Source organism: Aquarana catesbeiana, linkage group LG01 (assembly GCF_042186555.1).
Source record: "Aquarana catesbeiana isolate 2022-GZ linkage group LG01, ASM4218655v1, whole genome shotgun sequence".
Classification (NCBI taxonomy): Eukaryota; Metazoa; Chordata; class Amphibia; order Anura; family Ranidae; genus Aquarana; species Aquarana catesbeiana.
Window position 1 is genome coordinate 870160906 of NC_133324.1, and position 27633 is coordinate 870188538.

General features: G+C 42.9%; 1 protein-coding gene across 1 annotated transcript in view; it reads left to right on the forward strand.

Annotated features, from left to right (window-relative positions):
- BOD1L1 (biorientation of chromosomes in cell division 1 like 1) overlaps positions 1 to 27633 on the forward strand; it is a 119444-nt gene that overhangs the window by 62220 nt on the left and 29591 nt on the right. Inside the window, exons 10-16 of the mRNA XM_073609958.1 lie at positions 188 to 6434; positions 9933 to 9979; positions 12628 to 12703; positions 13377 to 13462; positions 23399 to 23471; positions 24231 to 24268; positions 24468 to 24507. Coding sequence (XP_073466059.1) covers positions 188 to 6434; positions 9933 to 9979; positions 12628 to 12703; positions 13377 to 13462; positions 23399 to 23471; positions 24231 to 24268; positions 24468 to 24507 — 6607 coding nt within the window. The remainder of the gene's footprint in view (positions 1 to 187; positions 6435 to 9932; positions 9980 to 12627; positions 12704 to 13376; positions 13463 to 23398; positions 23472 to 24230; positions 24269 to 24467; positions 24508 to 27633) is intronic.

The following is a 27633-nucleotide window of genomic DNA, read 5'->3' on the forward strand; positions in this document are numbered from 1 at the left end:
TCATGGTCAGCGGGGGATCACAGGGGATCGGCTTGTAACACGCACCCACGATTTTCCCCTGATTTTTATTTATCGTGTACCCCATCTAACAGTTGTATTTGTGTATGCATGTGCTATATCTGTTGCTTGGAATTGCCTCTCTCAATAAAATATTTATGTTTATATTTTTTTGTTTTTCTTTTACTAGTCGCAGGATAGAATATCCTCCTCCACAAAAGACTATAAATCTGGAAAGTCTGATGGCAAATCCTCAAAAAAATCACTTGACCAAGCAGAAGAGAGTAAAAGTGACTCCAAAACCGAAAAAGAGAGTAAAAAAAAATCCCCTTCATTTTTAGAAAAAATTCAACAAGATGCAGGGACACAGGATACCAGAAAGCAACTAGAGAGGCTTGACTCAAACTCTGAAGAACATCAGAAGGCCAGAACACCCAGCAAACCAGACAAACCTGACAAATATTTAAAAAAAGAAAGCATTGACAGTGATGCACTGAATGCAAAGAGTACTCCAAGAAAAGAGTCTAAATCTCACAGGAATGAACGTGAACGAACTTTCTCAGAGGATCGTTTGTCCAGCAGACTAGAAGAGCGGTCATCCTCCAGGCAAGAAGAGCGGTCATCCTCAAAGCCTGAAGAACGTTCATCTTCCAAACAGGAGGAGCGGTCATCCTCTAGGCAGGAGGAACGTTCTTCCTGCAAGCAAGATGAGCGTTCATCCCTTAAGCATAAGCACAAGACAGATAATGGACATAAACAAGGAAGTGATGAGTCAGACTCTCAGAAATCCAAGAGGACATCTGCAGTTGACAACCACTCACAGAAACGCAGTAAATCCAGTTCGGAAGAGAGGGCTGATCGGAAAGGGAAGCAAAAAAGTGATGTAAAGTCATCATCATCCTGTAAAGATGAAAGAACATCTGAGCATGCTAGCAAAAAAGAGGATAGCGCACGTCGTGATGGTAGTAAAAAAGACAGACCTCAGTCATCTGAAAAGTCCAGATCTGAACACCGTTCTAAGCGATCAGCAAGTGATTCCAGGGACCACAGAGAATCTCAAAGTATTTTGAGGACACCCGGTTCATCTCAGAAGAAGTCGAAGAATTCTTTAGATGATAAAAATGAGGCTGACTCTGCCAGTTCTGATCACTCCAGACAAGAGGAAAACAAAGACAAGAAAAAACTACATAGTTCCTCAGATGAAAGGCTCCATGTCAAAGCCAAATTTAAAAGCAGTAGTAGTAATAAGTTGACAAAACCAAATGACCAAGAAGAGGCTGACAGTAGAAATGAAAAAGAGAGGGTTGCAGTTGACAGTTCGAGTGAAAAGTACAGAAAATCGAAATCTGAAGATAAAGATGGTGGAGAAAGGAAGGACAATAATTCTCAAGCCTCAAGCAGCGCAGCAAAAGAAATGAGCCACAAGTCTAAGCATACAAGTGATAAATCAAAGGAAAGGCTTCGTCTTGACAGCAAGGAACATGGATCTTCTAAGTTGGACAAGAAATCATTTGGGGAAAGCTCCAAGAGTTCTAACTTAAAGCATATTCACAAAGATTCAAAACGGAAGGAAGATGGCAGGAGAGCAGAAGAAAGATCTGTAAAGAATCCAGATGAAAAAAGAATTCAGGAACGAAGCAGTAGCTCAGATGGAAAGCTTGGTAAAAAAACTTCCTCAGAGTCAAAAAATGAAAGCTCTAAGGAAACGGGCCTAAAGAAAGGCTCCAAGTCCGAAAGTGATCTCTCAGCTGAATCAGGATGTGGTGAGAATAAAGATCCCAGAGAGAATAAGAAACTCGGGAGTCTAACAGGTGGAAATGAGAAGACATCTGCAGATGCAAAGGTTACAGATGCCACAAAAATAAATTCTAACAGCAAATCTCAATCAGTTTCTGAAACCCCTTCTTCCAAAAAGTCCACACCGCTAAAATTCAAGTCCAAGCATGAAAGCAGTGACTTGAAGGACAATAAATCTAGCGGTCCCTATGAAAACACTTCTGCAGCTTTATTAGGGCATGATCTTGGTTCCATCAAAGACTCGGATACTTCAGCTTCTGAGAGCATAGATGAAAATGAAAAGACTGTCTTCAGTTCAAAAGATGGTGCTGATGTTGCAGAGAAGTCTGATCAAGGAATGCCTTCTAAAACAGCCAGAAATTCACATATGGAGAGAGATGATCTTGCTGGATCTAGCACAGCAAACAGTTCTGCTCAGGAGCAAAGGGAATCTGCTCCCACCCCACATAGTAATGACTATTCCAGTGTGTCTCCCAGGGAAGTATATCCTGATGTAGCAGACTCAAATGATGGGGAGATTTCTACGAGTGACTTAGCAGAAAGCACTGGAAAATGCTTGGAAGAAAAGAATATGGAAAGTGCCAATATTCCAGTTCAATTGGATATTTTAGAGGTTGATGATATTGTTACAGGAAACGAGGTTGAAGGGGATGTTTGTGTTAAGGAAAATTCTTTGTTGGAAAGAAATGAAAACGTTTCAGCTGAAGGTGAAGAACAAAGTAGTTCTGCTAATGTGACTGGCACAGAAAGAAATATAGGTAGCAGTGTTATGGAAAATAATAACAAAGAGATTAATGGTGTTACCCCTAGAGAGGGCAATGAGAGTAGAAAGGAAGCTGAGCATGATGCAACTGCTACCTCTTCCAGTTTCGTAATAGAAAATGAGTTAAGACAAGGTGTTGAGAATACTGCATCGTCTTCCAGTACACCAGTTGATAACAGTACAGATGAGACTTGCATGGAAATGGAAGGGGCAAATCTGGATAACAGCAGGGAATACACCTCTTCAGCTTCTGCAGATGGTAATATTGTTGAAGATGATGGAGACATTGCAACGTTATCAGAGAATAGCTTTGAAGACACTGCTACCTCATCAAGCTCTGATAGGAAACATTACAATGAGGATAGCTTTTTGGAGCCCTTACTGTCAGAAAAAAGGAGAGAAAGTACTGCCACCTGCTCTCAGAGTACAACAGATTTGGTGCCAGAAAAAATTGGTAATGTTACCTTTAAAGCTGCTACTTCTTCCAGCGCCCATAGAGAACTTTCACAAAACACCCACGAAAATGCTGCATCTTCTTCTGACAATGCAGAAAGAAGTAATATTGAGTTAGGAATGTTAAGTAATGTCAGTGAAACGGCTACTTCTTCTGATGCCAATGCAGAAAGTGCTAGCTCTTGTAGAGCTGAAATTGTTAGCCATGTAGCAACGTCTTCAGAAAGCGATGGAACAGTTGATATTTCTGGAAATATTGCAGCTCAGTCAGCTACCTCATCAAGCTCTTCAGGTAATCACTATGGCCTTGGAATTTCGGAAAGGCATACGGCCACCTCATCAAGCAGTATGATTAATAGTAGTAGAGAACTAAACTTTGATGGCTCTTTGGTTTCCTCTGAAATAGATAATGAAAACTTAGCAGCATCATCCAGCAATGTAATGGATAGCAGTATAGGCGATGATTCCAGTGAATGGCTTAAAGATGCTTCAGAAAGAGAGAGTGAAGATGCAGCAAGTTCTTCTAGCAATCTTCCAAGTACTTGCAGAAGCAAACCTAATTTTGGTAATGTAGAAGATAGTAAAAATACTAGAGCCACATCAAGCACCCAGCAGGATGGTGTGAATGAAGCAGGTATGGACATAATCTCCTCAGGCACAATAAAAGAATATCCAGGAAATTCATCTGATCTTGCCATGGATAGCAGCACCGAAGCATCAATTTCAGTCAGCAGTGAATTTTATTCAGGTAGAGCCACGGGATGTTCCAGCAGTAGGGGAGATCAAAGCCCTGGGAATGATAAATATTTGAAACCGACAAAGGAGAAAGACAATGCAGCTTCTTCCAGTAGTGGAACATCTTTGGCTCAAACACAGACTGCAGGTGATGAAGCGGCATCCTCTTCAAGCTCTTTTACAAGTAGTGACACGCAGCACAGACAAATTAGAAGCACAATAAACTCTGACAACACAGAAGCCACAGCATCATCAAGCTTTACTACTAATAGCAGTAGCGAGCAGTATTTTAGAACTTCTCCAGGAAACAGCTCTGATACTACAGCAACTTCATCTAGCAGTTCAGTTAACAGTGGAACCTTCACAGATGTAAATCACAACACACAACCCACAGCATCATCAAGTGTTTCAATGGACAGCAGTACCGGCGAAGATCTGAACATGGGTGTTGCACATTTGTGCAGCAGAACAAATACTGCAACATCCTCTAACATTATGGACAGTGCTTGTCTGGAACGCATCACAAAAGAAAGAGGACCTGCCTCCTCAAGCATAATGGGAGTAGACCGAACTGAAGAGAATGTCGAAGGTATTGTTTTTGCAGATAAAGTTAATGAACAAGCAGCTACATCCAGCAATTTGATGGACAGCAGTATGGAAGATGATAAAGCATGTGATGCTCTTTCCAATAATAACCCGTATGCCACAACTTCCACAGGCACAAACCTTGATTTGGATACGGATAAAGATATGGATGATGGGTGTGATGTTAATAGTGAAGCCGCAGCAGCCAGTTCAAGCAATACAGTGGGGTCACCACTGGACGATGGTGACAACGCAACCTCATCAGATTATACAATGGATAGCAGTGTGGAAGGTGTGGGACAGGCTTTAAGCCTGTCAAAGAATATTGAAGCTGCTAGTTCTTCAAATTTCCAAGATATTGTCACCGATGCATCTGTTAACAGACCAGTGGTCGATGATGCCACAACCTCTTCCAGCATGGAAAGGAAAAATGAGCTAGTTATTAGTGGCATTCATGAAAGTCCTAGCAATGAAAGCAGTTCTAGATCTATAGAAATGGCTGCTGAGTCAAGTTTTGTTGCTAACCATAGTAGTAATGGTATTTCTGCCACGTTACAAGAAGCTGTTGCTCCATTACGGGCAGATGAGGATGATGGACATGTTGAAATGAATGCCACTGATGGATCAAATTCAATAAGTTATGAAAATAATGATGAAAAAGAGGATACTGTCAGTAGTGCCAGCTCTGAAGAACAAAGGTTTGTTGGCAATTCATCTAGACAGGCCACAAGACAGCTTGGGGATGGAGAAACTGATAGTACTGTCACCAGTGCTGGTACAGATGCAAGAGAGTCATCTGTGAATAGAGAAAAAGCCTCTGATCATGTCGCCTTTGCAGATAAAGAAGTCATTAATGTTGATGTGAGCAATGTGGAAGCGAACGTTGCTGTTGAGGAAGCTTCTGTTTCCCATGCAAGTGATCAAGATTTCAATGATGATCAAGTATCTGAAGCATCTGCAGACAACAAAATGGCTGAAGAATCTGAAGATGTATCTGTCGAAAATGAAATGATTGCAAATGTAGGCACTGAAAATGAAGTTGCACAGACTAGTCAGTCAATAACGGAAGAAGGTGAAGGGGCGGTTACGAGTACAGGTATAACTGAAGAAAGCTATGGTGATAAAGTTTTACAAGGACAAGATGAAGTTGCATGTTCTGAAGAGACAGAAACAAATGAAAGTGGCAGTATGAATATAGCTGAAAACCTTGGCCCTATAGCCATTACTGAAGATGATGAAAGTGCCATCACAAGCACTGGTGCTAAAGAGGATGAGGAAGAGGGTGAAGGATTTGTTACAAGTTCTGGCACCCCAGGTGAGGATTCTTCATTTTCAAACACTGTGGAACACAGCTCCTCTACTTTGGTACATTCTGTTGAAAAACCTAAAGAAAGCATAACAAATGCCAATGAAGAAACAGCTGGGGAAATGGAGGAATTAAACTCAGAAAATCTTGAGTGTGTTACCAGCTTCACTGCAACACCAGAACCTCTAGAGGATAACTCTTCTCACGTGAGAGAAGAAGAAAGCACACCCTCTCCTTCAGACAAAAATATTTTGGTGCCCGAAGAGGTTTCATCTGTTACAACCCAAAATTCTGATTTGGAGAAAGAAAGCAAACCGGAAACTCAAGAATTCTCATGTTCTGATATTTCTGATGAGTCTCCAGGTTGTCCAGTGCAGAGCAATGAAGTCTTGCTTGACTCTGATTTAAATCGTGGCACTTCACATTCTGAAGTGGCAGATCCGTTATGTGTAGAAAGCTTGTCGCAGTCAGTTGGTGATGTCTTCCACGAGAACAGCACTCCATCAGAAGATCATTTAGAGCACAGCAAAGCACAAACGCCTTCAAAAGACCATACTGATGCCCCTCTTACAGCGGTAGATGAAGCTTACACATTGGATAAAGATAATGTTGATTTAAACATTCCTTCAGAATCTAAATCTGAAAGAACTTCAGATGTTTATGATGCATCAAGTTGTGATCGTGATGATCCTGCAGGTCAATCTACAAACTCGGATGTGATTTTTACACAAGCAGAAGAAACAGAAAATGCTACCTCATCTAATGCCTCTGAAGATGGTATCCCTAACTCAGATAAAGGTTAGTCACTCTTCTGCACTTTGTAAACCTTTAGTCTCACACTGAGTTCACACTGATGCAAATTCAATGTGGCTCAGATGCGATCTGAAAAAGCATAGATTTGCATGTCATCTAAAGTATTGCTGTCATTGAAGTCTGTTCACATATATATGCGGTGCGATTCTGATCCGATTAAAAAAAGATTCTGAGTTTACTGCGGTGCGCATTTCAGCTCCATAGACTTGAATGGGACTAGATTGAAATCGCAGTCTTGTGTTCACAACAATGCAAATTCCAACAATTTTTTTTCCTATATTTTTCTATTTCCCTCCTCATGCTCCCCCCCTCAAAAACAAGTAACCAATGACTCATCAGCTGTCAGGCATTCCATCCTGACAGCTGAAATTTAAACAAAAGAATGCTGGCAATTAAGATGGCGGGTAGAAATGGCATAGGACCCCCCCCCCCAAATCAATACCAGACACTTAACAACAATCATATAAAAATATTGGTTAAAGATCAGTACTCACTATTAGTTACCACAACACTGGGTGTTCAGTATACCCGTGTGGTGTCCCAAGATTTGCAGGCTCACCAATAATAGGTGCAGTCTCTGTGCCTAAATACTATATAAAGAGAAAATTACAGGGGAAAGATTCCCACTGAAAAGAGTCACAGGCGGACCATGCTGCTTAATAAGGGATACGTTTTATTAGAAAAATATGTTTAATACAAAAAGAGCCAAGACCAGGTACCCACCACCAACACCAAGATCGTATTAAAAATGGACAACGTTGTCTGTTTAATAGCAGCTACATCACGCTTCAACCATGCATGCACACACCTATAGCAAGGCTATTGTTAATTGGAGTAGATAGTGTTTTATGGATCATATTGATGGTTTCAGTGACATGCACCATACATAGCAAAGTCCGTTCTGTCACCTATATTTGATTAGAAACCCTTTTAACAAAAAACCCTGGTAAACGGTGGTTGATATAAGTTGCTGGTCCCACAGAGACAGCTTTAATTAAGATTATAGGAAAACATAGAATCGCGCTAAACATATAATGAATGTGCTCTCATACACCAACCTGATGTCAGAAAAACCAGATAACCAAATATGTGCAACCATATAAATAATAAACAGAAATAAAAATTAGCAAAACACCTGAAAAATTATATATGTGTAATATTGTCCAAAAATATTGATCATGACAAATTAATAGACCAAATAAGATTATGTCCAAAGGGCCTACACGGCAGTATCACCCGTGAACTATCCATAACTAGTGCAATCTTCAAAATCAAAAGAGGAACTAGCGCAGAAATCCACCACCATTAAGTAAGGGGTTACTGCTTACCGGAAGCCCGTGATCCCCCGCTACAGAAGATCAAGGGAAGCCTGTATATAGAAAAGCCCTCCAGAGCATATCAGGTGCATCAACTAGCCTTGTTATAATGGGGATGGTATTGTGATCTCTAAAGACACCCAACGAAGCGCATAACACTCCAAATCTTCTCATTTTGTTTCACACTCATGAGTAGATGTACATGGCATATAGAACATCACACTCTTTCTCTTCCACTATTCAGAGGCACTTAGATTTCTGCATACATTTGCAGACACAGATTGATACGTTTTCAGCAAAATTAAAAATAGAACAGGTTGATTTAACAGATATCTTAAATAAAAGACATAGAATCAGACCTACATAACAACCACAACCACCGTTTACCAGGGTTTTTTGTTAGAGTTTCTAATTAAATATAGTGACAGAACGGACTTTGCTATGTATGGTGCATGTCACTGAAACCATCAGTATAATCCATAAAACATTATCTACTCCAATTAACCATAGCCTTGCTATAGGTGTGTGTATGCACGGTTGAAGTGTGATGCAGCTGCTATTAAACAGACAACGTCTATTTTTAATATAATCAGAGACAATGTTGTCTATTTTTAATATGGTGTTGGTGGTGGGTACCTGGTCTTGGCTCTTTTTGTATTAAACATATTTTTCTAATAAAATGTATCCCTTACCGACCGGCCACTGTATATATGTCATTTTTTTCAAGATGGATATCTCAATAACGGCAGCTGCTGCCACAACCGAGGTATCCATCTTTAGGGCCGGCGGTTCTGTACACGATAACGGTGGTCTCTGCGGCGGGTTCACCGCGAGATCACCGTTATCGGCGGCGGGAGAGGTGCCACCCCTCCCACCGATCCCCCGCGCCCTGAGCCGTCGGTGGAGGCGATCGGGTCCTTTCACTTCCTCAGTATGGAGACGAGTGAGGCTAAGATGGCGCCCACCCGTCTCCATACCATAGGACGGCCGGAGCGACATCATGACGTCAGCTCCGCCCACTTCTTATAAAGGCACATTTTTTTTCTTGTGTCATATTTTTTTTTTTTAAACAACCTTTTTAATGCAAAAAAAAAAAAAGTCTAAATATGAGATCTGAGGACTTTTTGACCCCAGATCTCATGTTTAAGAGGACCTGTCATGCTTTTTTCTATTACAAGGGATGTTTACATTCCTTGTAATAGGAATAAAAGTGATCCAATTTTTTTTTTTTTTTTTAAACAGTGAAAAAATAAATAAAATTTAAAGTAAAATAATAAAAAAAAAAAAAATTTTTTAAAGCGCCCTGTCCCGACGAGCTCGCGCGCAGAAGCGAACACATACGTGAGTAGCGCCCGCATATGAAAAAGGTGGTCAAACCACACATGTAAGGTCTCCCTGCGATCGGTAGAGCGAGAGCAATAATTCTAGCCCTAGACCTCCACTGTAACGCAAAACATGCAATCTGTAGAATTTTTTTAATCGTCGCCTATGGAGATTTTTAAGGGTAAAAGTTTGACGCCATTCCACGAGCGGGCGGAATTTTGAAGCGTGACATGGGTATCAATTTACTTGGCGTAACATTATATTTCACAATATAAAAAAAAATTGGGCTAACTTTACTCTTGTCTTATTTTTTTATTCAAAAAAGTGATTTTTTTCCAAAAAAAGTGCGCTTATAAGACCGCTGCGCAAATACGGTGCAAAAAAAAGTATTGCAATGACTGCTATTTTATTCTCTAGGGTGTTAGAAAAAAAACTATATAATGTTTGGGGGTTCTAAGTAATTTTCTAGCAAAAAAAACCTGTTTTAAACATGTAAACACCTAAAATCCAAAACGAGGCTGGTCTTTAAGTGGTTAAGCAGCATGGTCCGTCTGTGTCTCTTTTCAGTGGGAATCTTTCCCCTGTAATTTTCACTTAACAACAATAATCAGCTTGGTCACAGCTGCTATTAAAGTTCACATTTGGAATCGCACCTGACAAACAGAAATGGCGCTGTGAATTTGCACCTAAACCGCACTCAAAAACTGATGGAATTTGCACCGCAGCACTGTGAACCGAGACTTGCTGTACAATTTATATTATGTTTAAACCTAAGGTTACTGTGCCCTCTTTTTTTTTTTTTTTTCCCCCTTATGGGTATAATGCATAATATTTTTTATTTCAGAATGTGCCCTGCAGGGTGAACAATCTCAGCCAGAAATCGAAGCTCATGTAAGCCCTTTTTTTTTTTTTTTTTTTTTTTTTTTTTCCCCTGTTATTACTGATCTTGGCTCATATGTATTATATTTTAGGCTCCTTTTCACACTGGTGTGCTTTTGCCATGCTTTTCTATTCCCCATTAAATCTTATGTAACTGTTCACACTGCAGGCGTGCTGCACTTTAAAAAGTCCTGCAGGATGCATCTTTGGTGTAGTTTTTCAAAAGTGCACCAAAAAGGCACCTTTTGTTGTATATCAATGGGAAGGCATCAAATGTACATCAGTGTGAATGAGCTAAGCCCTCATGTGCGTAGCTCAGATTCCATGACTAAGGTTTACAACCACTTTAACCACTTCATTACCCAGCCATATTCATATGACGGCCTGAGATGGGATCTCCCATCCTGGGTGGCCAGCATATGACGTCCTGGGCTTCCCGGCCATCTCGGGGGCGCGCACGTGCGCCCGCCGCGTTGCTCGGGACCTGGTGCGTGTGCCAGGCGGCCGCGATGTCCGCCGGGCACCCGCGATTGCCCTTAACCGGGCAGGACCGTCAGTTGAGAGGAGACCGATCTGTGTTCCCAGTACAGAGGAACACTGATCGGTCTCCTCCCCTTCCCCTACAATTAGAATCATTCCCTAGGAAACATAATTAACCCCTTGTCTCCCCCTAGTGGTTAACCCCTTCCCTGCCTGTCACATTTACACAGTAATCAATGCAATTTTATAGCATTGATCGCTGTATAAATGTGAATGGTCCCAAAAATATGTCAAAAGTGTCCAATGTGTCCACCATAATGTCGCAGTCAAGAAAAAAAATCGCAGATAGTCGCCATTACTAGTAAAATAAATAAATAAATAAATAAAAACTTTTTAAAAATGCCATAAATCTATCCCGTATTTTGTAGACGCTATAACCTTTGCGCAAACCAATCAATATACGCTTATTGCGATATATATGTATATATTTTTTTTTTTTTTACCAAACATATGTAGAAGAATACGTATCGGCCGAAACTGAGGGAAAAATTTTTTTTTTTTTTTAAATTGGGATGTTTATTATAGCAAAAAGTATAAAATATTGTGTTTTTTTTTTTTTCAAAATTGTCGCTCTTCTTTTGTTTATAGCGCAAAAAATAAAAATCGCAGAGGTGATCAAATACCACCAAAAGAAAGCTCTATTTGTGGGGAAAAAAGACGTCAATTTTGTTTGGGTACAGCGTTGCACGACCGCGCAATTGTCGTTTAATGTGCGACAGCGCTGAAAACTAAAAATTGGTCTGGGAAGGAAGGGGGTGAAAATGCCCTGTATTGAACCAGTTAAAGGGGTTGTTAACTCTTGTGTGTTTGTTATTTTAATAATAAAAAAAAATGTCGTACTTCCACTGTGCAGTTCGTTTTGCACAGAGTGGCCCCAGTCCTCTTCTGGTGGCTCCTCCCCGCATTGAGTGTCCACGTTGGAGAAGCGCTGTCCTTGGACACCCATGCGCGCGCGCTTCCAAGTCCCGCATCTGTTGTCTATTCACACAGAATGCAGAACTCGGCTCTGCTTTTAGTACATTGAATGCTCAGAGTACTGAGCTCTTGGAAATTCATTCACGTTAACATGAGGTTGAATAACTGTTATTTCCTGCTGTACCTGCAGAATTCATATGTTTTAGGTGCTTTTGTGAGTTTAGCAAAACCTTTATTTGAATTGTACAATACAAGACACGGGACTTGTAGTCAGGAGACAATGGGTTATATGCCACTACCATCAGGTTATGTAGTTTAGCCTGGTTAAACACACATGTCAATATTTCAACCAATATGAAAAAAAAAACACACAAATAGAAAACATCCCATATACACAATCCTATACCCACAATTGACCCAGAGAAGACCATTTGGTTATTTCCTGGATCAACTGCCCCTGGCGTTCCTTTACTATAAAGATGGAGAGAGAGAGAGAGAGATGCACATCCCTTATTGTGAAGAAGCCTAAGTGATTGTAATATTTTAACCTCTGCGCTACAAAAGAGGTGATTCTGCTATATACCTAACGAAATGCATACAATCCGCTGCTAACACCACTGAGATCACCAAGCACCGCAAAAATTATAATTTACTCAGCGCAGACCTCTATATAATTTTTATGAAAAATAAAACTACATATGTACTATTCCAATCGATTTGCAAATATGATATGCTATAAATGTGCAAATGGTGAAATCAAAGTGACCTAAAAAATATATATTCTCAACATGTGTCAATGTTTCATAAATCCAGTATAGGATAATATGTTGTAGTTCAATAAAGCACATCTTTCTGTTGCGTGATAAAACTCAGCTGCATTAGAAAATAAATGGGGAAGCCCTAACACACAACCAATAGGAAACATTTGCTGTCTCTCAACTGTTTTTTAATACTTTTTTGTCTTTTTTTTTTTTTTTTTATTAAATACTCTGTAGTTGTCAGCTAATTGTCAAGCATTTTGTTGTAGTGAAGTAATATACAAGTTGCAATAGGATTTCCCATCCAATTTGTGGGTTGTATGCATGTGTTGCTTTATTACATTAAAGCCATAGATTGTAATAAAGGGGGCTTGGCTTGATTTAGATTTTTCAGTTGATCCACTTGCATTACATTTTTTTTAATTGTTGTTTATTATGAATATTTAGGTACAGGTTTTAGAAGATGCAGAAAACACTGAAGTGGAACGGCCAGACAAGAGTGAAAATCTTGATGAACCTGAAGGTTAGAACTGTCCCTCTCCTATAATGAAACAGGATATGCAATGATTCACTGCTAAACATTCAACATGCTGCTCCAGGTGATAGACTTGCACTCTATATTTTCATCTCAGGCGCTGGCTTAGATCATCTTCATCAAAGCACTCCATTAAACCAGCAACAATAACAGTATACAGGACTACATACAAAGATGTAAAATGACAATCTCCCTTTATTAAATTTGTGTGCAGAAAAACTTTTTTTGAGAAAGTGCTATGAAGAACTTGTTCTTGCTGGCTATTTTGTATTCCCCCATTTGAATTGAAAGAATCCTAAGACCTAATAATATTAGGGCTAATACTAATCTACAAATCTGATTTGACCTTCCTCCTAACCAACCAAGTATTTTATTGTGTCGTTCTTATTGCTCAGGCCAACAGACCAAACATAAACACAAGGGGTCTTTGGATTTGAATTCACTTTTAAAATGGCCCCTGAAAACCCAAGTGGTAAAATCATGACTACCAGGAAATAAAATTAAGCTCCCAAGTGTGTGTGTGTTTGTTTTTTTGTTTTTTTTACACACAATATTGAGTAAGCATTTTAACAGAATTTCCCCAGAGGACCACATGCAATTGTAATGTTTATGATTTGCACTCATCGGGTTGTGATTTAAATTTTTTTCTTTCTTTGTCAAGGGTCTAAACAACATATGGAAGAAGATAAAAGTGTAAAGGAGGAGGAGAAAAAACTTGAATCACAGCCTGCTACAAAGTCTGAAGAGGCAAGTTGCTTGTATTAAATGTGTAAAACCACATACACCTCCCTTTTTTACAGGGTCTCAAAATTGCAGCCTGTGGCCCTAATGTTGTCCTTTGCTTGCCTCTTATCTGGCCCTTGGAGCACTATTCCTCCCGCTGACACCAATGATGCATTTTTCTTTTTTTTTTTTTTTTTTTTTAACACCAGTGGCCACCAAGCCTGTTGAGTTGTTTACTCCCACCAATCAGGGCATTTTCTACTCCCACTGGCCACAGTCCAACCCAAATAATATTTGTAACATGTGTTTCATATCCATTTCTATGTTGTGCCTTTCGATAAATTGAATGTGGCCCACCCTACTCCTTCTAAAATTACACCAAACCACATGACCTCCAACATGGTGGATGGGGGTCGGCTTATCGTTAGGCACCCCCTGTTAATGAGGACTAGGGCCCTCCTTGACCACAATCTTTATCTGGTGGTTATGGGGGTCTAATCGGAATCTAGAAGCCTACCTTAACCCCTTCCCGCCGACCGAACGCATATATGCGTCCTCGGCTTTCCGGGGTTATACCGGGATGATGCCCGCAGCTGCAGGCATCATCCCGGTACCGTTGTTTACAGCGGGCGATCGGCTACCCGTGTATAACAACCGATGCGGCTAAAAGCCGCTCGGTTGTTATACCGGAGGAGCGGGAGGGGACATCCCCCCCCTCCCGCCGCCTCCCGCCGCTGTTACCGGGCCTCCCGTGCGATCGGGAGGCCCGGTGTCCGGTCCGCTGCCTTCGGCGGCTGGGGGCGGACTGGAACGAAGCTGCGAGCGGCTTCGTTCCAGCCTTCTTCTTGTAAATGCGGAAGCGACGTCATGACGTCACTTCCCGTTTACTCGGCTGCCAATGGCGCCGAATTTAAAAAAGTACACAGTATTCAGAATCGCCGTTTTCGGCGATCTGAATACTTTGAAGTGTAAAGGAGGGATGGGGGGTCTTTTAGACCCCCGATCCCTCCATAAAGAGTACCTGTCACCACCTATTACTGTCACAAGGGATGTTTACATTGCTTGTGACAGCAATAAAAGTAAAAAAAAAAAAAAAAAAATTTAAACACAATTTATAAAGTACAAAAATAAATAAATTAAATAAAAAAAAAAAAAAAAAATTTTTTAAAGTGCCCCTGTCCCCGCGAGCTCGCGCAGCGAAGAAAACGCATACGGAAGTCGCGCCCGCATATGTAAACGGTGTTCAAACCACACATGTGAGGTATTGCCGCGATCGTCAGAGCGAGAGCAATAATTCTAGCCCTAGACCTCCTCTGTAGCTCAAACCTGGTAACCGTAAAAATTTTTTTAAAGCGTCGCCTATGGAAATTCAAAGGTACCGTAGTTCGTCGCCATTCCACGAGTGCGTGCAATTATAAAGGGTGACATGTTTGGTATCTATTTACTCGGCGTAACATCATCTTTCACATTATATAAAAAAATTGGGGTAACTTTACTGTTTGGATTTTTTAAAATTCATGAAAGTGTCACTTTTCCAAAAATTTGCGTTTAAAACACCGCTGCACAAATACCGTGTGATAAAAAATATTGCAACAATCGCCATTTTATTCTCTAGATTCTTTGCTAAAAAAATATATATAATGTTTGGGGGTTCTAAGTAATTTTCTAGCAAAAAATATGGATTTTAACTTGTAAACACCAAATTTCAAAAATAGGCTTAGTCATGAAAGGGTTAAAGACAAGTTGGCTGCCTTATGAATGAGGCTGCATTCTCGGATAAGGAACTTATGTGTTTTCTTTGCCTCTTTGTTTACTTTTACCTGTCATCTGTGAATCCCTGATTAATCACTCCACCCACCCCCCAACCCCCCCACCCTGCTCTGGTGACGACATGTAAAAAAAAAAAAAGTGTTTTACTTGCTGTCACCAGAGCAAGTGCAGTGCCACTATGGTGACATTGTGTTGCTATGGTGATGACCATGTACAATGGCCGACTGCTCTGACATTACTGTCAGTGGCACCAGCCATGATCTCGGATTACTGCCACAGCAGGACAATGTCACCTGACCAGTGCTGCTGGTCAGTATGCCTATTCACCGCTGGAACCACTCAGTGTCCATAGTCACTGCCACCCACTCAGTGTCCCATCATTACCACCACACCAATAGCAGTGTCCCTGATCACTGCTGCACCAGTCATATTGTCCCAGATCGCTGCTACACTAGTTACAGGGTGCCTAAATCATCTGTCACCGCACCATTGTATGCCAGCAACAGTGTTCCTTATTAATGTCACACCAGTGTAAGCCAGGAACAATGTCTGTCTGATTATTGCCACACCAGCCCCAGTGTCGCCAGACCACTGTAAGTCAGCAGCCGTTTTCCTGATTGCTATCACACTAGTTCCCACTTTCACCAAACCCGTGTAAGCCAGCAACAGTGTTCCTAATCACTGCCACACCAGTGAAGTATTGCCTCTGCCTGCCACTTGTACTAACCCTGGCCTGTTTAATCATCTATATTCAATTAGCGCAACCCAACCTAAACCAATACAATTTATAAAAAATATTCAGTTGCTGCTAACGCCACAAAAGCGTTTTACTACACTTAATAGAAACATAACCCAAAGCCGGTGCAGTGCTACTCCAATTCTTTAGTGCATAACTGTGTAACACAAGATAATTCTCTAAAGTGCAACGGTACACAACGCATGCAATTGATAAATATGATATAAAATGCAACAATATACAAACGCAAATCCTATGCATTTAGTGAGAAGTCATTATCCTGTAAATTGCAGTGTCCATAAATTCATGAATCTCAATAAAAGTATTTTTTGATCTTATTTAATTCAAGGTACTATTCCACCACAGCGTGTAATCCACAAAGTGCTCGTGTGTTATGTCCTTTGGTGTGGCCTTCCTCAGTAGGGGGCCTGTTTATTGAACATTTTCCTGCCTGCTTTCTGGACCGATCCTTTGCCTGTTTGCTTATCACCTGTTTGCCTGTGCAGATGGGTCGTTCATTCTGATTACAGTTCTAGCTATTCCCTGCACTCCTGGAACCACAGGAATTCTATTGTTAAGCCTCCTGTACTCCCTGGCCTGTGAACATGACATTCCTGGGGGCAGCCACGTATCAGTAGACAAAGCTTTCTTGACCTATAGGAACTGGGGCAGTTCTAGGTGATGCTACATTAAGCCATATTCTCTAACCCCTCGTACAGAGGCAGCCATTACAGTACATCGGTTTTGAAACAATCGATTGATTTGTCTGATATGCAAAATACAATATTCGGTATATAAACGATCCAAAAAGTATCGCCATGCATATAAGGAGTATTTAGAGGTGTTTTTGTTTTGAGGTGTAATTCTATGTATGCCATGCTGTGTGTGAGAAATCTTATTAAATTGACAAATTTGTGTATAAAAAAATAAAAAAATGTAATTTTCTTGTATTTTTCAAAAACTTTTGGCATAGAAATGAAGTCTTAAAAAGACTCGCCATACCTCTTAAATACCTTGGGGTGTTTACTCTCCAAAATGTAGTCACTGTGTTTCCACTGTCCTGCTTCTCCTGGACTTCCAAAAATGTGATAGGAAGTCAGAAAATTAGAGGTGTAATTTATGCCCCCGAAGGTGCTCTTTGGATTTTGGGCCCCTTTGTGGCTAGGCTGTGAAAGTCTTAGGGTGTAATTTTAAGTATGCCTATGATGTGTGTTAGAAAGATCTTATGAATTGACAACTTTGTTTAACCCAGCCGGCTAACTGACAGCTCGCCATGTTAACACTAGCAATGTTGGTGCAATGATCTCCAGTGCTGTGTCTTTGTCAGTTAATTCGCCAGAACACACTGATCAGCACTCGCAGCCTTTATCTGCAAGCACTAATATTTTCTGAACTTACAAATGAGCTCCCGGAACAGAACTTGTTCTTAAGTAGGGAACTTGCTATATACCATAGTTTGTAGACTCTAACTTTCCTACAGACTAAATATACATTTCTTTTCTCGGACATCACGGGACACAGAGCCACAGTAATTACTGATGGGTTATAGGGTATCACTAGGTATTGGACACTGGTCACACCCTAATCAGGAAGTTCAACCCCCTATATAACCCCCCCCCCTTCCAGGGATACCTCAGTTTTTACACCAGTGTCTTAGGTGTTGGACGTGTAAAGATGTCCTGTGCTGAAGCTCCAAAAGGAATATTCTAAGATCCTATACTGGGGCAAGCCAGGCGACCGGATCCATTCAAAGTGTCTTTTCATGGCCGAATTGGATGGTACCCGGGCCTCGTGTCCGAAGAAACGAGGTTTTACCTGTAACGCTTCTCTTTTTAGAGAGCTGGACCCGCGGATCAGAAAATGGCTTTAAACTTCCTAATTTCTGGCGAGGTGCTTTACAGGCCCAGAACTGAAGGATCCCCCTACTGATGGGGGCCCCAGTCTCTGACGGTTTTTCCACAAACGGAGCCCACCGTGAGAGGCGAAGGCTGGGTCTGTGTAAACTGAACCCTGCGGCCTGGATAAGGTAAGAGGAGATTCCACAGAATTTTAATTCTAGTGGCTTTTCTCCTTTAAGGTGAATGCATGCTGTGCCTATTGTGACCACCGGGGGCTGCCAAGAGCACAAACCTTCTCATGCTTGATCTGTCTCAGCGTCCGCTGCATTAGCTCTTCCTCCAGCTCCAAAGGTAGATGGTGGGGGGTTTTCTCTGCTGGGATGGTCCCCCCAGGCTAGGGAAAGGCTCAGGTATGCTGTAAGGCGGGTGAGACCGCACTGTCACAGCCGCTGCCGCCACCGAAGCCGCATTGCGATGCAGGTCCCATCACTGCCGGCCTCCTCCTTATTCCCCCAACCCCAGCCTCCCTTCAGGCTTGTCAGAAAGGGTCGGCTCGCGCGGGAAGCACTCGTTTTTCAAAAACGAGGGGGGGGAAGGGGGGGGCGGGGCGTCAGCACAGCATCAGCGTGCCCAGACGCCCACAGTGCCAGAAAGCATGGCCATTTAAAGCACACTGTACAGGTGCTCTGAGCTTTGGAGAGACACCGAGCTGACAGTTGCATGTAAGGTGGGACACAGGCATTCCCCTAGGCTGCATTTACTAAAGAACACCGGACTGGGCATTTGGTAGCAAGGCTTTTAGCCAGACTACATCGCTCAGCAGTCAGTGTTCGCTTTTGATACCTCACACCTTGTTGCTTTGCACTATGGGTAGAAGAGGTTCAAGCACCCCAAGAACCAGAGGCACTAGGGGGTCTCGTTCAGGTTCTGAGGACCCCCTGTCTGCTACACCATCCCCTCCTGAGGGACCCGGGGCAGCTGGACAGGGAGAGCCATTGGGGTTAGGGGCTACATCTGCTGCCGGCACTTCAGCCCCTGTGTATATTACACAAGAAGTTTTTTCCTCAACCATTTCTGGATTAGAGAAAAAGCTAATGGCCGCGATTACATCTTCACGCAGTGAAAGAAAACGCACAAGGCCTTCCTCTGCTTCCCAAGACCCTCAGTCAGAGGAGCTCTGGGATAAAGGAGATGAATCCCTTTCAGAGGATCGGGATGGGACAGATGATTCCTCTTCGGAGGATTCAGGTGGAGAGCGACCCTCTGCGACTTCCCAAGAGGAGAAAGTCTTAGTGCAGATCCTCACTGGTTTGGTCCGCTCCACATTTAAGTTGTCCCTACCTGAAACTACTACAGAAACCTCTTCTGCTTTGGGGTCACTGAAACCTTTCCAAGCAGCACATGCTTTTCCTGTTCATAATTTACTTGAAAAGCTGCTTTATTCTGAGTGGGATCACCCAGATAAGCGATTTCTTCCGCCGGAATAGTTTTCTACACTTTATCCTATGGAAGAAAAGTTTATTAAGAGGTGGGGAATACCGGCCATTGATGCGGCCATTTCCTCTGTAAATAGTAATCTGACTTGTCCTGTAGACAACGCTCAGATGCTCAAAGATCCTGTGGATAAAAAGATGGACTTCTTATTGAAAGATGTGTTCTCTTTAGCAGGATCAGTGGCCCAACCTGCAGTAGCAGCGATTGGAGTCTGTCAATACTTAAGAGACCATGTTAAACAGGTCATCAAAGTATTACCTGAACAGCAGGCCCAGGGGTTTGCTAACCTTCCTGCGGCTTTATGTTATGCTGTTGATGCCATTAGAGATTCTATCGTGCAAACCTCTTGCCTCTTGCTTGGGTTGGTGCATATACGTAGAATCTTATGGTTGAAAAACTGGTCAGCCGAAGCACCATGTAAGAAGCTACTGGCTGGGTTTCCCTTCCGTGGTGAAAGGTTGTTTGGAGAGGACTTGGATAATTATATCAAGATGATCTCCTGTGGGAAAAGCACTCTCTTACCTGATAAGAAGAAGAGTAAGCGTCCCTCTTTTAAACGGACTCTTTCCCCAGCGCCAGGGGCATCAGCCTCCAGGCAGTCACGAGGGTCTCCTCCATATGGGGCAAGAAACAAGAGTCAACCCCAGGGACACAAGAAATCCTGGGGGAAAAGGTCTTCTAAGCAAGACACTAAGACCTCTTCATGAAGGGGCGCCCCGCTTGCTCGAGTGGGGGGAAAGACTGCTGCAGCTCTCAGGGCCCTGGCAGAAGGACTTCCAGGACAGATGGGTGATCTCCACGGTAACCTTAGGGTACAGACTGGAGTTCCAAGAATGTCCCTCTCCTCGTTTCCTCAGATCAGGTGTTCCCAGAAAGCCAGAAGAGAAGCAGTCGCTCCTTCTAGCGATAAAGCGACTTTTGTCGCAAGAGGTCATTGTGGGGGTTCCCACAAAGGATCAAGGATTGAGACTTTGTTCCAATCTTTCTATGGTCCGAAAACCAAATGGGGACGACAGACCCATTTTGGATTTGAGAGATCTGAAACGATTCCCAAGGATGCAGTCCTTTCGTTTGGAATCAATTCAGACAGTAATCTCCGTCCTGCAGGGAGGAGAATTTCTGATATCAAAAGGCATCAGAGATGCAGGCCTATATGTGCCCAGTTTTCCTGCTTAAAGCGGAGTGGCACCTAAAAAAAAATTTTTTAAAAGTCAGCAGCTACAAATACTGCAGCTGCTGACTTTTAAAACATGGACACTTACCTGTCCAGGACGCCCGCGATGTCGGCACCCGAGGCCGAATCGTCTCTTCGTCCTCGGGTGCTGCCGCCTCCATCTTCGGTAAGGGAATCAGGAAGTGAAGCCGTGCGGCTTCACTTCCCGGTTCCCTACTGCGCATGCGCGAGTCGCGCCGCGCAATACGAATGCTCCCTGCTGCCTCTGGGACCCGTGTGTTTCCCAGCAGGCAGCGGGGGGGGGAACAGGATGTGGCGTAAATACCCGCAGATTCTGCGGCTATCTATGCCGGAAGTGGGTACAGATACCTGTAATATACAGGTATCTGTACCCCCCTCCCCCCTGAAAGGTGCCAACTGTGTCACCGGAGGGGGGGAGGAATCTGATGAGTGGAAGTTCCACTTTTGGGTGGAACTCCACTTTAACTGAAGTGTCTGCAGGCAAAGATCACTGCTCTAAGGGAGCTGATTCTGACAGTCAGGGCCAAGAAGGGTCTTTCTGTCCGCCTTTGTATAAGGCTGCAGGGGAAGATGGTGGCTTCATTCGAAGCAGTTCCCTATGCGCAGTTCCAAGCAGAACTGTTGTAACACAGTATTCTGTTGACCTGGAACAGGAAGGTGCAGGCATTAAACTTTCCAATGCACCTATCGCAAGCGATGCGTCAGAGCCTCAGTTGATGGCTCATACCCGAAAACCTACAGAAGGGGAAATCCTTCCTACCGGTTGCCTGGGATCCTCTTGCAGGCAGGACGGATGCGTTGGTGATTCCGTGGCATCGGCTCTCACCGATTTATGCATTCCCTCCCATTCTGCTACTGCCACGGCTCCTTCGCAGACTCAGGCAAGAAGGGAAGTCGGCACTTCTGGTGGCCCCCGTTTGGTCCAGAAGAACCTGATAAGCAGAAATAGCAGGGATGATGGTGGGTTCCCGGTGGACCCTACCGATACACCCAGACCTGTTAGCTCAAGGTCCGGTGTTCCAGCCTGCCTCACAAATGCTAGATTTGACGGGTGGGACAAATGCTAGATTTGACGGGTGGGCTATTGAATCCCACGTTCTGAAAAATCGTGGGCTTTCAGGTCCTGTCATATCTACCTTGATCAAGGCAAGGAAGCCAGCTTCCAGAATGATTTATCATAGTGTCTGGAAAGCTTATGTATCCTGGTGTGAATCCAGGGGTTGGCATCCCAGGAAATATGTCATAGGTAGAATTCTGGATTTTCTACAATTAGGATTAGAGATGAAGCTGGCCTTGAGTACCATCAAGGGCCAGGTGTCGGCCTTATCAGTGTTGTTTCAACGGCCGCTTGCTTCGCATTCTCTGATCCGAAACTTTATACAGGGGGTGATGCGTCTTAATCCTCCGGTTAAGGCGCCCTTAAACCCCTGGGACTTTAACTTGGTTCTATCGGTGTTACAAAAACAACCTTTTGAACCAATACGTCAGATTCCTTTGGTCTTACTGACGAGGAAACTAATTTTCCTGGTAGCTATCTCTTCTGCTAGAAGAGTATCAGAAATAGCAGCTCTTCCCTGTAAAGAGCCTTACTTGATTATACACAAGGATAGAGTGGTACTGCGCCCTCATCCTAGTTTTTTTACCGAAGGTGGTTTCAGATTTTCATCTAAACCAAGACATTGTGCTACCTTCCTTTTTTCCAGAACCTTGTTCTTCGGAAGAAAGGTCATTACATTCTTTGGATGTAGTAAGAGCAATCAAGACCTATCTGGAGGCAACTGCTCAGATTCGCAAGACGGATGTCTTGTTCGTGCTGCCGGAGGGTCCCAATAGAGGACAGGCAGCGTCAAAAGCGACCATTTCTAAATGGATTCGACAGTTGATTATTCAAGCTTATGGTTTGAAACGGAAGGTTCCCCCGTTTCAGATCAAGGCACATTCCACAAGGGCTATTGGTGCTTCTTGGGCAGTGCATCACCGGGCCTCTATGGCTCAGATCTGCAAGGCCGCAACCTGGTCTTCAGTTCATACATTCACCAGATTCTATCAGGTGGATGTGAGAAGGCATGAGGATATCGCCTTTGGGCGTAGTGTGCTGCAGACAGCGGTACAAGGTCCTCAGGTCTGATAGCACCCTACTTGGTTGTGATTCCCCCCCCTCAGTTGGCATTGCTTTGGGACATCCCATCAGTAATTACTGTGGCTCTGTGTCCCGTGATGTCCGAGAAAAGAAAATAGGATTTTTTATTACAGCTTACCTGTAAAATCCTTTTCTTTCGACGGACATCACGGGACACAGAGGTCCCGCCCCTCTTCTAATACACCTATACTGCTTTGCTACAAAACTGAGGTATCCCTGGAAGGGGAGGGGTTATATAGGGGGTTGAACTTCCTGATTAGGGTGTGACCAGTGTCCAATACCTAGTGATACCCTATAACCCATCAGTAATTACTGTGGCTCTGTGTCCCGTGATGTCCATCGAAAGAAAAGGATTTTACAGGTAAGCTGTAATAAAAAATCCTATTTTTCCAAAATTTTCAGTAATTTTTTCGTTTGTGGCAAAAATTAAAAAAACTGGTGATTAAATACCACCAAAAGAAAAAAGATAGAAATTTCTTTGGGTACAGTGTTGCATGCCTGAGTAATATGTCATTGAAAGTGTGAGAGCACTGAAAGCTCCTTTGGAAAGGAAGGGGGTGAAAGTGTCCGGTCTTGAGGTGGTTAGGGAGGATAGTGTGCCCTGGGTCAATGGGCAAACCAGAATCATTTTGGAAGATATTAAATTTACTTTCAGAAATCCTCTTTAGTGCCATGACTCTTCAGCAAACCATTTAGTTTTGTATGTGTGTCAAGTTCACTTTTAATATCCAAAGGCCAACCGCCATGTTCACCTTTTTGTAGTCACTCACACTTTTCCTGTTTTTAGGAACCGCCTAAGAGAAAACGAGGGCGACCTCCAAAGAAGCGTACCCTGTCTTTATCCTCAAATGCAGATGCTGGTAAGGTTCTTGAATTTTACATGAAAACTCTTACATGTTTTCGTGTGAGACATGAAACTTATTGTTTAGAGATGCTGTCAGTTTTCAGACAGTCACTTTTCCTTGAATGAGCACTTTGCTCCCCCCTGACATATATATCCCCAGACACACTTCTTGTTGCCTTCCTGCATTGCCAATGTCTTTGTAAGTAGGGCATGGCTTCTGAATGAGGGGTAGAACGTGCTATCCTAATGTGGCAGCCAGTCACCAGATCTGAACATTGTAAGGGGATGCCATGACATAGTTCCTATGTCTAATCTTCAGCACCAATAAATACTGGTGGGGCTGCTACAATGGAAAGGCAGTATGGCTGGTTAAGTGTACATGCTTGCAGTGCCCAGACAAGATCATCCAGTACCCAGGGCAAAGATGCCCAATTGCGCCAAAGGAGGAGGGGAGAGGTCACAGCCCGCACCTCCTCCCATCTCTTTCCTCCTCTCCTTGCTGCTTCCTGCACTGGACTGACAGAAGTGATGCCACTGTCGCTACTCCTGTCAGCTTTATAGTAGAAGGAAGTTGCGGCGCCCCCATCCCTACAATACACGCTGCGCCCAGGGCAGCTGTTCCTTCTGCCCATCCCTTGTCCCTGCCCTGCATGCTTGGAAGGGTGGGCTGCATGAGCAGAGCGGGTTGGCCTTTTAAGCTGGTCACATTTTAAAAGCATTGTATCATAAAAGGCTACATTCATTTATTTAATGCATTCAATTTTTTTTGTTGTAGAAGTGAAAAAAGTAAGTTCTGAAGAACATGCTGTCCGTGTAAGTATTTATTTTAGGAAACCCTAAAAATCTTAAACAGATTGTCTTGAATTCAGATCTTCTAAGTAAAGTTACTGATTGCTAATTTTTGGTACTCTTTAAAATGTTTAGTTTGATTTGTCATTTGCTTGGTTAACAAATATATTTGTGCTATATTTTTTTAGACCATATATATATTTTTTTGTTTTTCTAAATCCAGCAAAAAAGACAAACTGAGGATGAAGCCAGTTTGAATGAAGGTATGTAAATATCGGTGCATTGTTATAGGCCATGCTTAACAAATACCTTGAGAGAGTTTTTGTTTCGAAAACTACAAGTACTAATGCATACATATGGTATTAGCAGGGATTATGACTGCTAATTCAATAGCCATGAAACTCATTCTGACAATTTTGGCCTGCCTTGTACATGCGTTCAGAAATTGACAGTCAGGCCCTCTGATGCCTTCTAGATCAACATATCCTAGCACCAGCCAGTGTTGTAAAAAAAAATATTTTGGGGGTTTTACTCAACCTTCTGGCTCTGCGAACATAAAAAGATGCACACTTGCATACAGTGGGTATAGAAAAAAAACGCCCCCCTATAAAATCAGATTTTGTTGATTTTCACAGTTGACAGACAGTTTTTGGATTTTATCCAGCTATATTTACTCAGTGCAACTTATAACATCCAAGTGAAAGATATAACACCAACATATCAGAGAAAAAAAATCAAAAACAGAATCACTAAGTTGGAAAAAGGATCACCCTTCCTAAAAAAAAAATGACTTGTAAACGCAATCCGGTATAGCTAATCACCATCTCAATGGCACACAAAGCCAGTTGACTTTCAACTGTGATCAGCTGTTGGCATTGTGATTAGCGAAGCATGAAAAGAGCTTTCCTGGAGCTTTTTAATCCCTGGTAGTGCTAAACTAAAGCAAACAATCAATGGGTGACAAGGCAGGGTCAAAAGATCTCTTGGATAAAGTTGTGGACAGGCACAAGTCAGTAGATGGGATCATAAAAAATTCAAAGGCTTTATCAATGCCTAGAAGCACAGTGAAGTCTATTAAGAAGTGGAAGGTATTTAGTACAACACAGACTCTCCCTGGATCAGGATGTTGCTCCGAACTGGATGAAGGAACCAGGAGGAAACTAGTCAGAGGCTACCAAGAGGCCTACCGCAACTCTGGAGCAGTTGCATGAATTTATGACAAAGTGGTCATTGTGTGCATGTGACAATAATATCACAAATTCTCCACAGATATGGCTTGTATGGGAAGTTTGCAAGAAAAACGCCACTCCTCCAAGGCCACATGCAGTCATGACTGAGCTTTGCTAAAACACACCTTGAAAATTCTGTGGCCACATGGAAAAAGGTGTTATGATCAAAAAAGACTAAAATTGAATTGTATGGCCACAACACCAAATGATATGTCAGGGGGAAATCCATTCTAATAACACCATTCCTACAGTAAAGCATGTAGCTGGTAATGTCCTATTATGTGGCGTTTCTCTGCAGCAGAAACTGAAGCATTTGTCGGGATGGAAGGAAAAATGGATGGGGCAAAACACTGTCAAATTCTTGAGGAAAATCTGCTGCCCTCTGCCAGAAAGATGTCAATGGGAAGAAGGTTTAACTTCCAACATGACAATGACCTAAAGCACACAGCAAAAATGCAGTGTTTTTAAAGAGAAAAAGGTGAAAGTCCTTGCATGGCTTAGTCAGAGCCCCAGACTTGAACCCTATTGAAAATCCGTGGAATAATTTGAAGACTGCAGTCCACAAACGGTCACCATCAAATTTAACTGAACTTTAGCAGTTCTGCAAAGAGTGTGCAAATTCTAGATGTGCAGTTGGTAGAGACCTATCCCAACAGACTAAAGGCTGTAATTAAAGCAATAGGTGGTTCAACAGAATACTGACACAAGGGGGTGATCCTTTTTCCAACTCTGATTCTGTTTGAATTTTTTTTCTGACGTGTTGGTGTTATTTCTTTTGCTTGGATGTTATAAGTTGCACTGAGTAACTACAGCTGAATAAAACAAAAGCTGTCTGTCTTCATTTCAGACTGCAAAGCAACAAAATGTAATTTTTTAATTTTTTTTCTATAGCCACTGTATGTCCATATTTCCACCACGCCAACACTTTCTGTGTTTTGTTGTAGGGTTTCTGTACTACCAGTTCATGGCCCCTGCCGTTCCTCTGCACCTCGGCAAGAGGTGAATCTCACTCTGTCTTGGGCAGAAGTCCATGTTCCTGCTCTGTCTGCAGTTCACATTCTGGTAGTAGAAAATTGGCAGGTAGACTTCCTCTGGTTACATCTCTCCCTTCATTAAAGACTCTGTGGCACCTGGTTGGACCGTGGGGTTGAAACCACTGCCAAATAAGAAGAGAAAGGTCCCCCTCCTGTAAGAATCCGCTGGGGGACTCTTGGCCTAAATCACTCTGTGGGGTATTGCAGGGCTAGTGAGGGAATCCGCACAGCAATGCATAGAACTCTTTTCAGTAAGGAGGAGCATGCGGAAACTGGGGTCTGTACACTTTCGGTTGAAGAGGAGTTCAGGTCCGCATCAAAGCTTCCACTCCAACCCTCTCTCACCCACCTCAAAAAGGTGAGTGTGAATCAGAGGAAGAAAAAAGTATCCCCCCTCCTATGCTGGACTCAGAGGAGTAGGAGGGAGGAGAGGACCCAGCTTGTCCTGGGAAGAGGTGGTAAGGGCATTTGAGGACACGGGTATGTTCAAAAGACGCCATGGACAAGAGGGCAGACTCCTTGCTAAAGAAAGCTTGGGACTAGTCCCTGTCCAACTTAAAACCAGCGATGGCTTCTACAGTGGTCGCTAGGAACCTTAAATGCTGGGTTAGGCAGTTAAAGGGTCGGCACATTAAGACAGGATCTACCAGAGTCTCTTCCTACGCTGTTAAAAGCAGTAAAATACATAATGAACGTCTCGGCAGAATCCACCAGAATGACAGCGAGATCGTCCGCTCTTATAAAGCTCAGCCTGGAGGGCTTTATGGCTCAAGACCTGGTCAGGAGACTCAGTGTTAAAGGTGAAACTGTGGAATTCTTTTTACAGGAGACTCACTGTTTGGTCCAGTCCTGTAAACCGTCCTAGTCAGGACAGCGGATAAGAAGGCCTTTCCAACTAAGAAAAAGAGCGTACCGCCAAAAAGTTTTTGTCCTTTTCACTTTCTCCAAAGGAAAAAGACCAAAGCCAGGAGAGACGAGGGGAAGAGGTAGAGGCCCCGGGGCGTGCTCTTCAGGCCTCCAGAAGAAAGAGCAAAAAAGCAATGATGGCCACCTTGCAGTGGGGGGAAGGCTTCAAGCCTTCCGACTGCAGTGGGAGGAAGGCTTCAAGCCTTCCGACTGCAGTGGG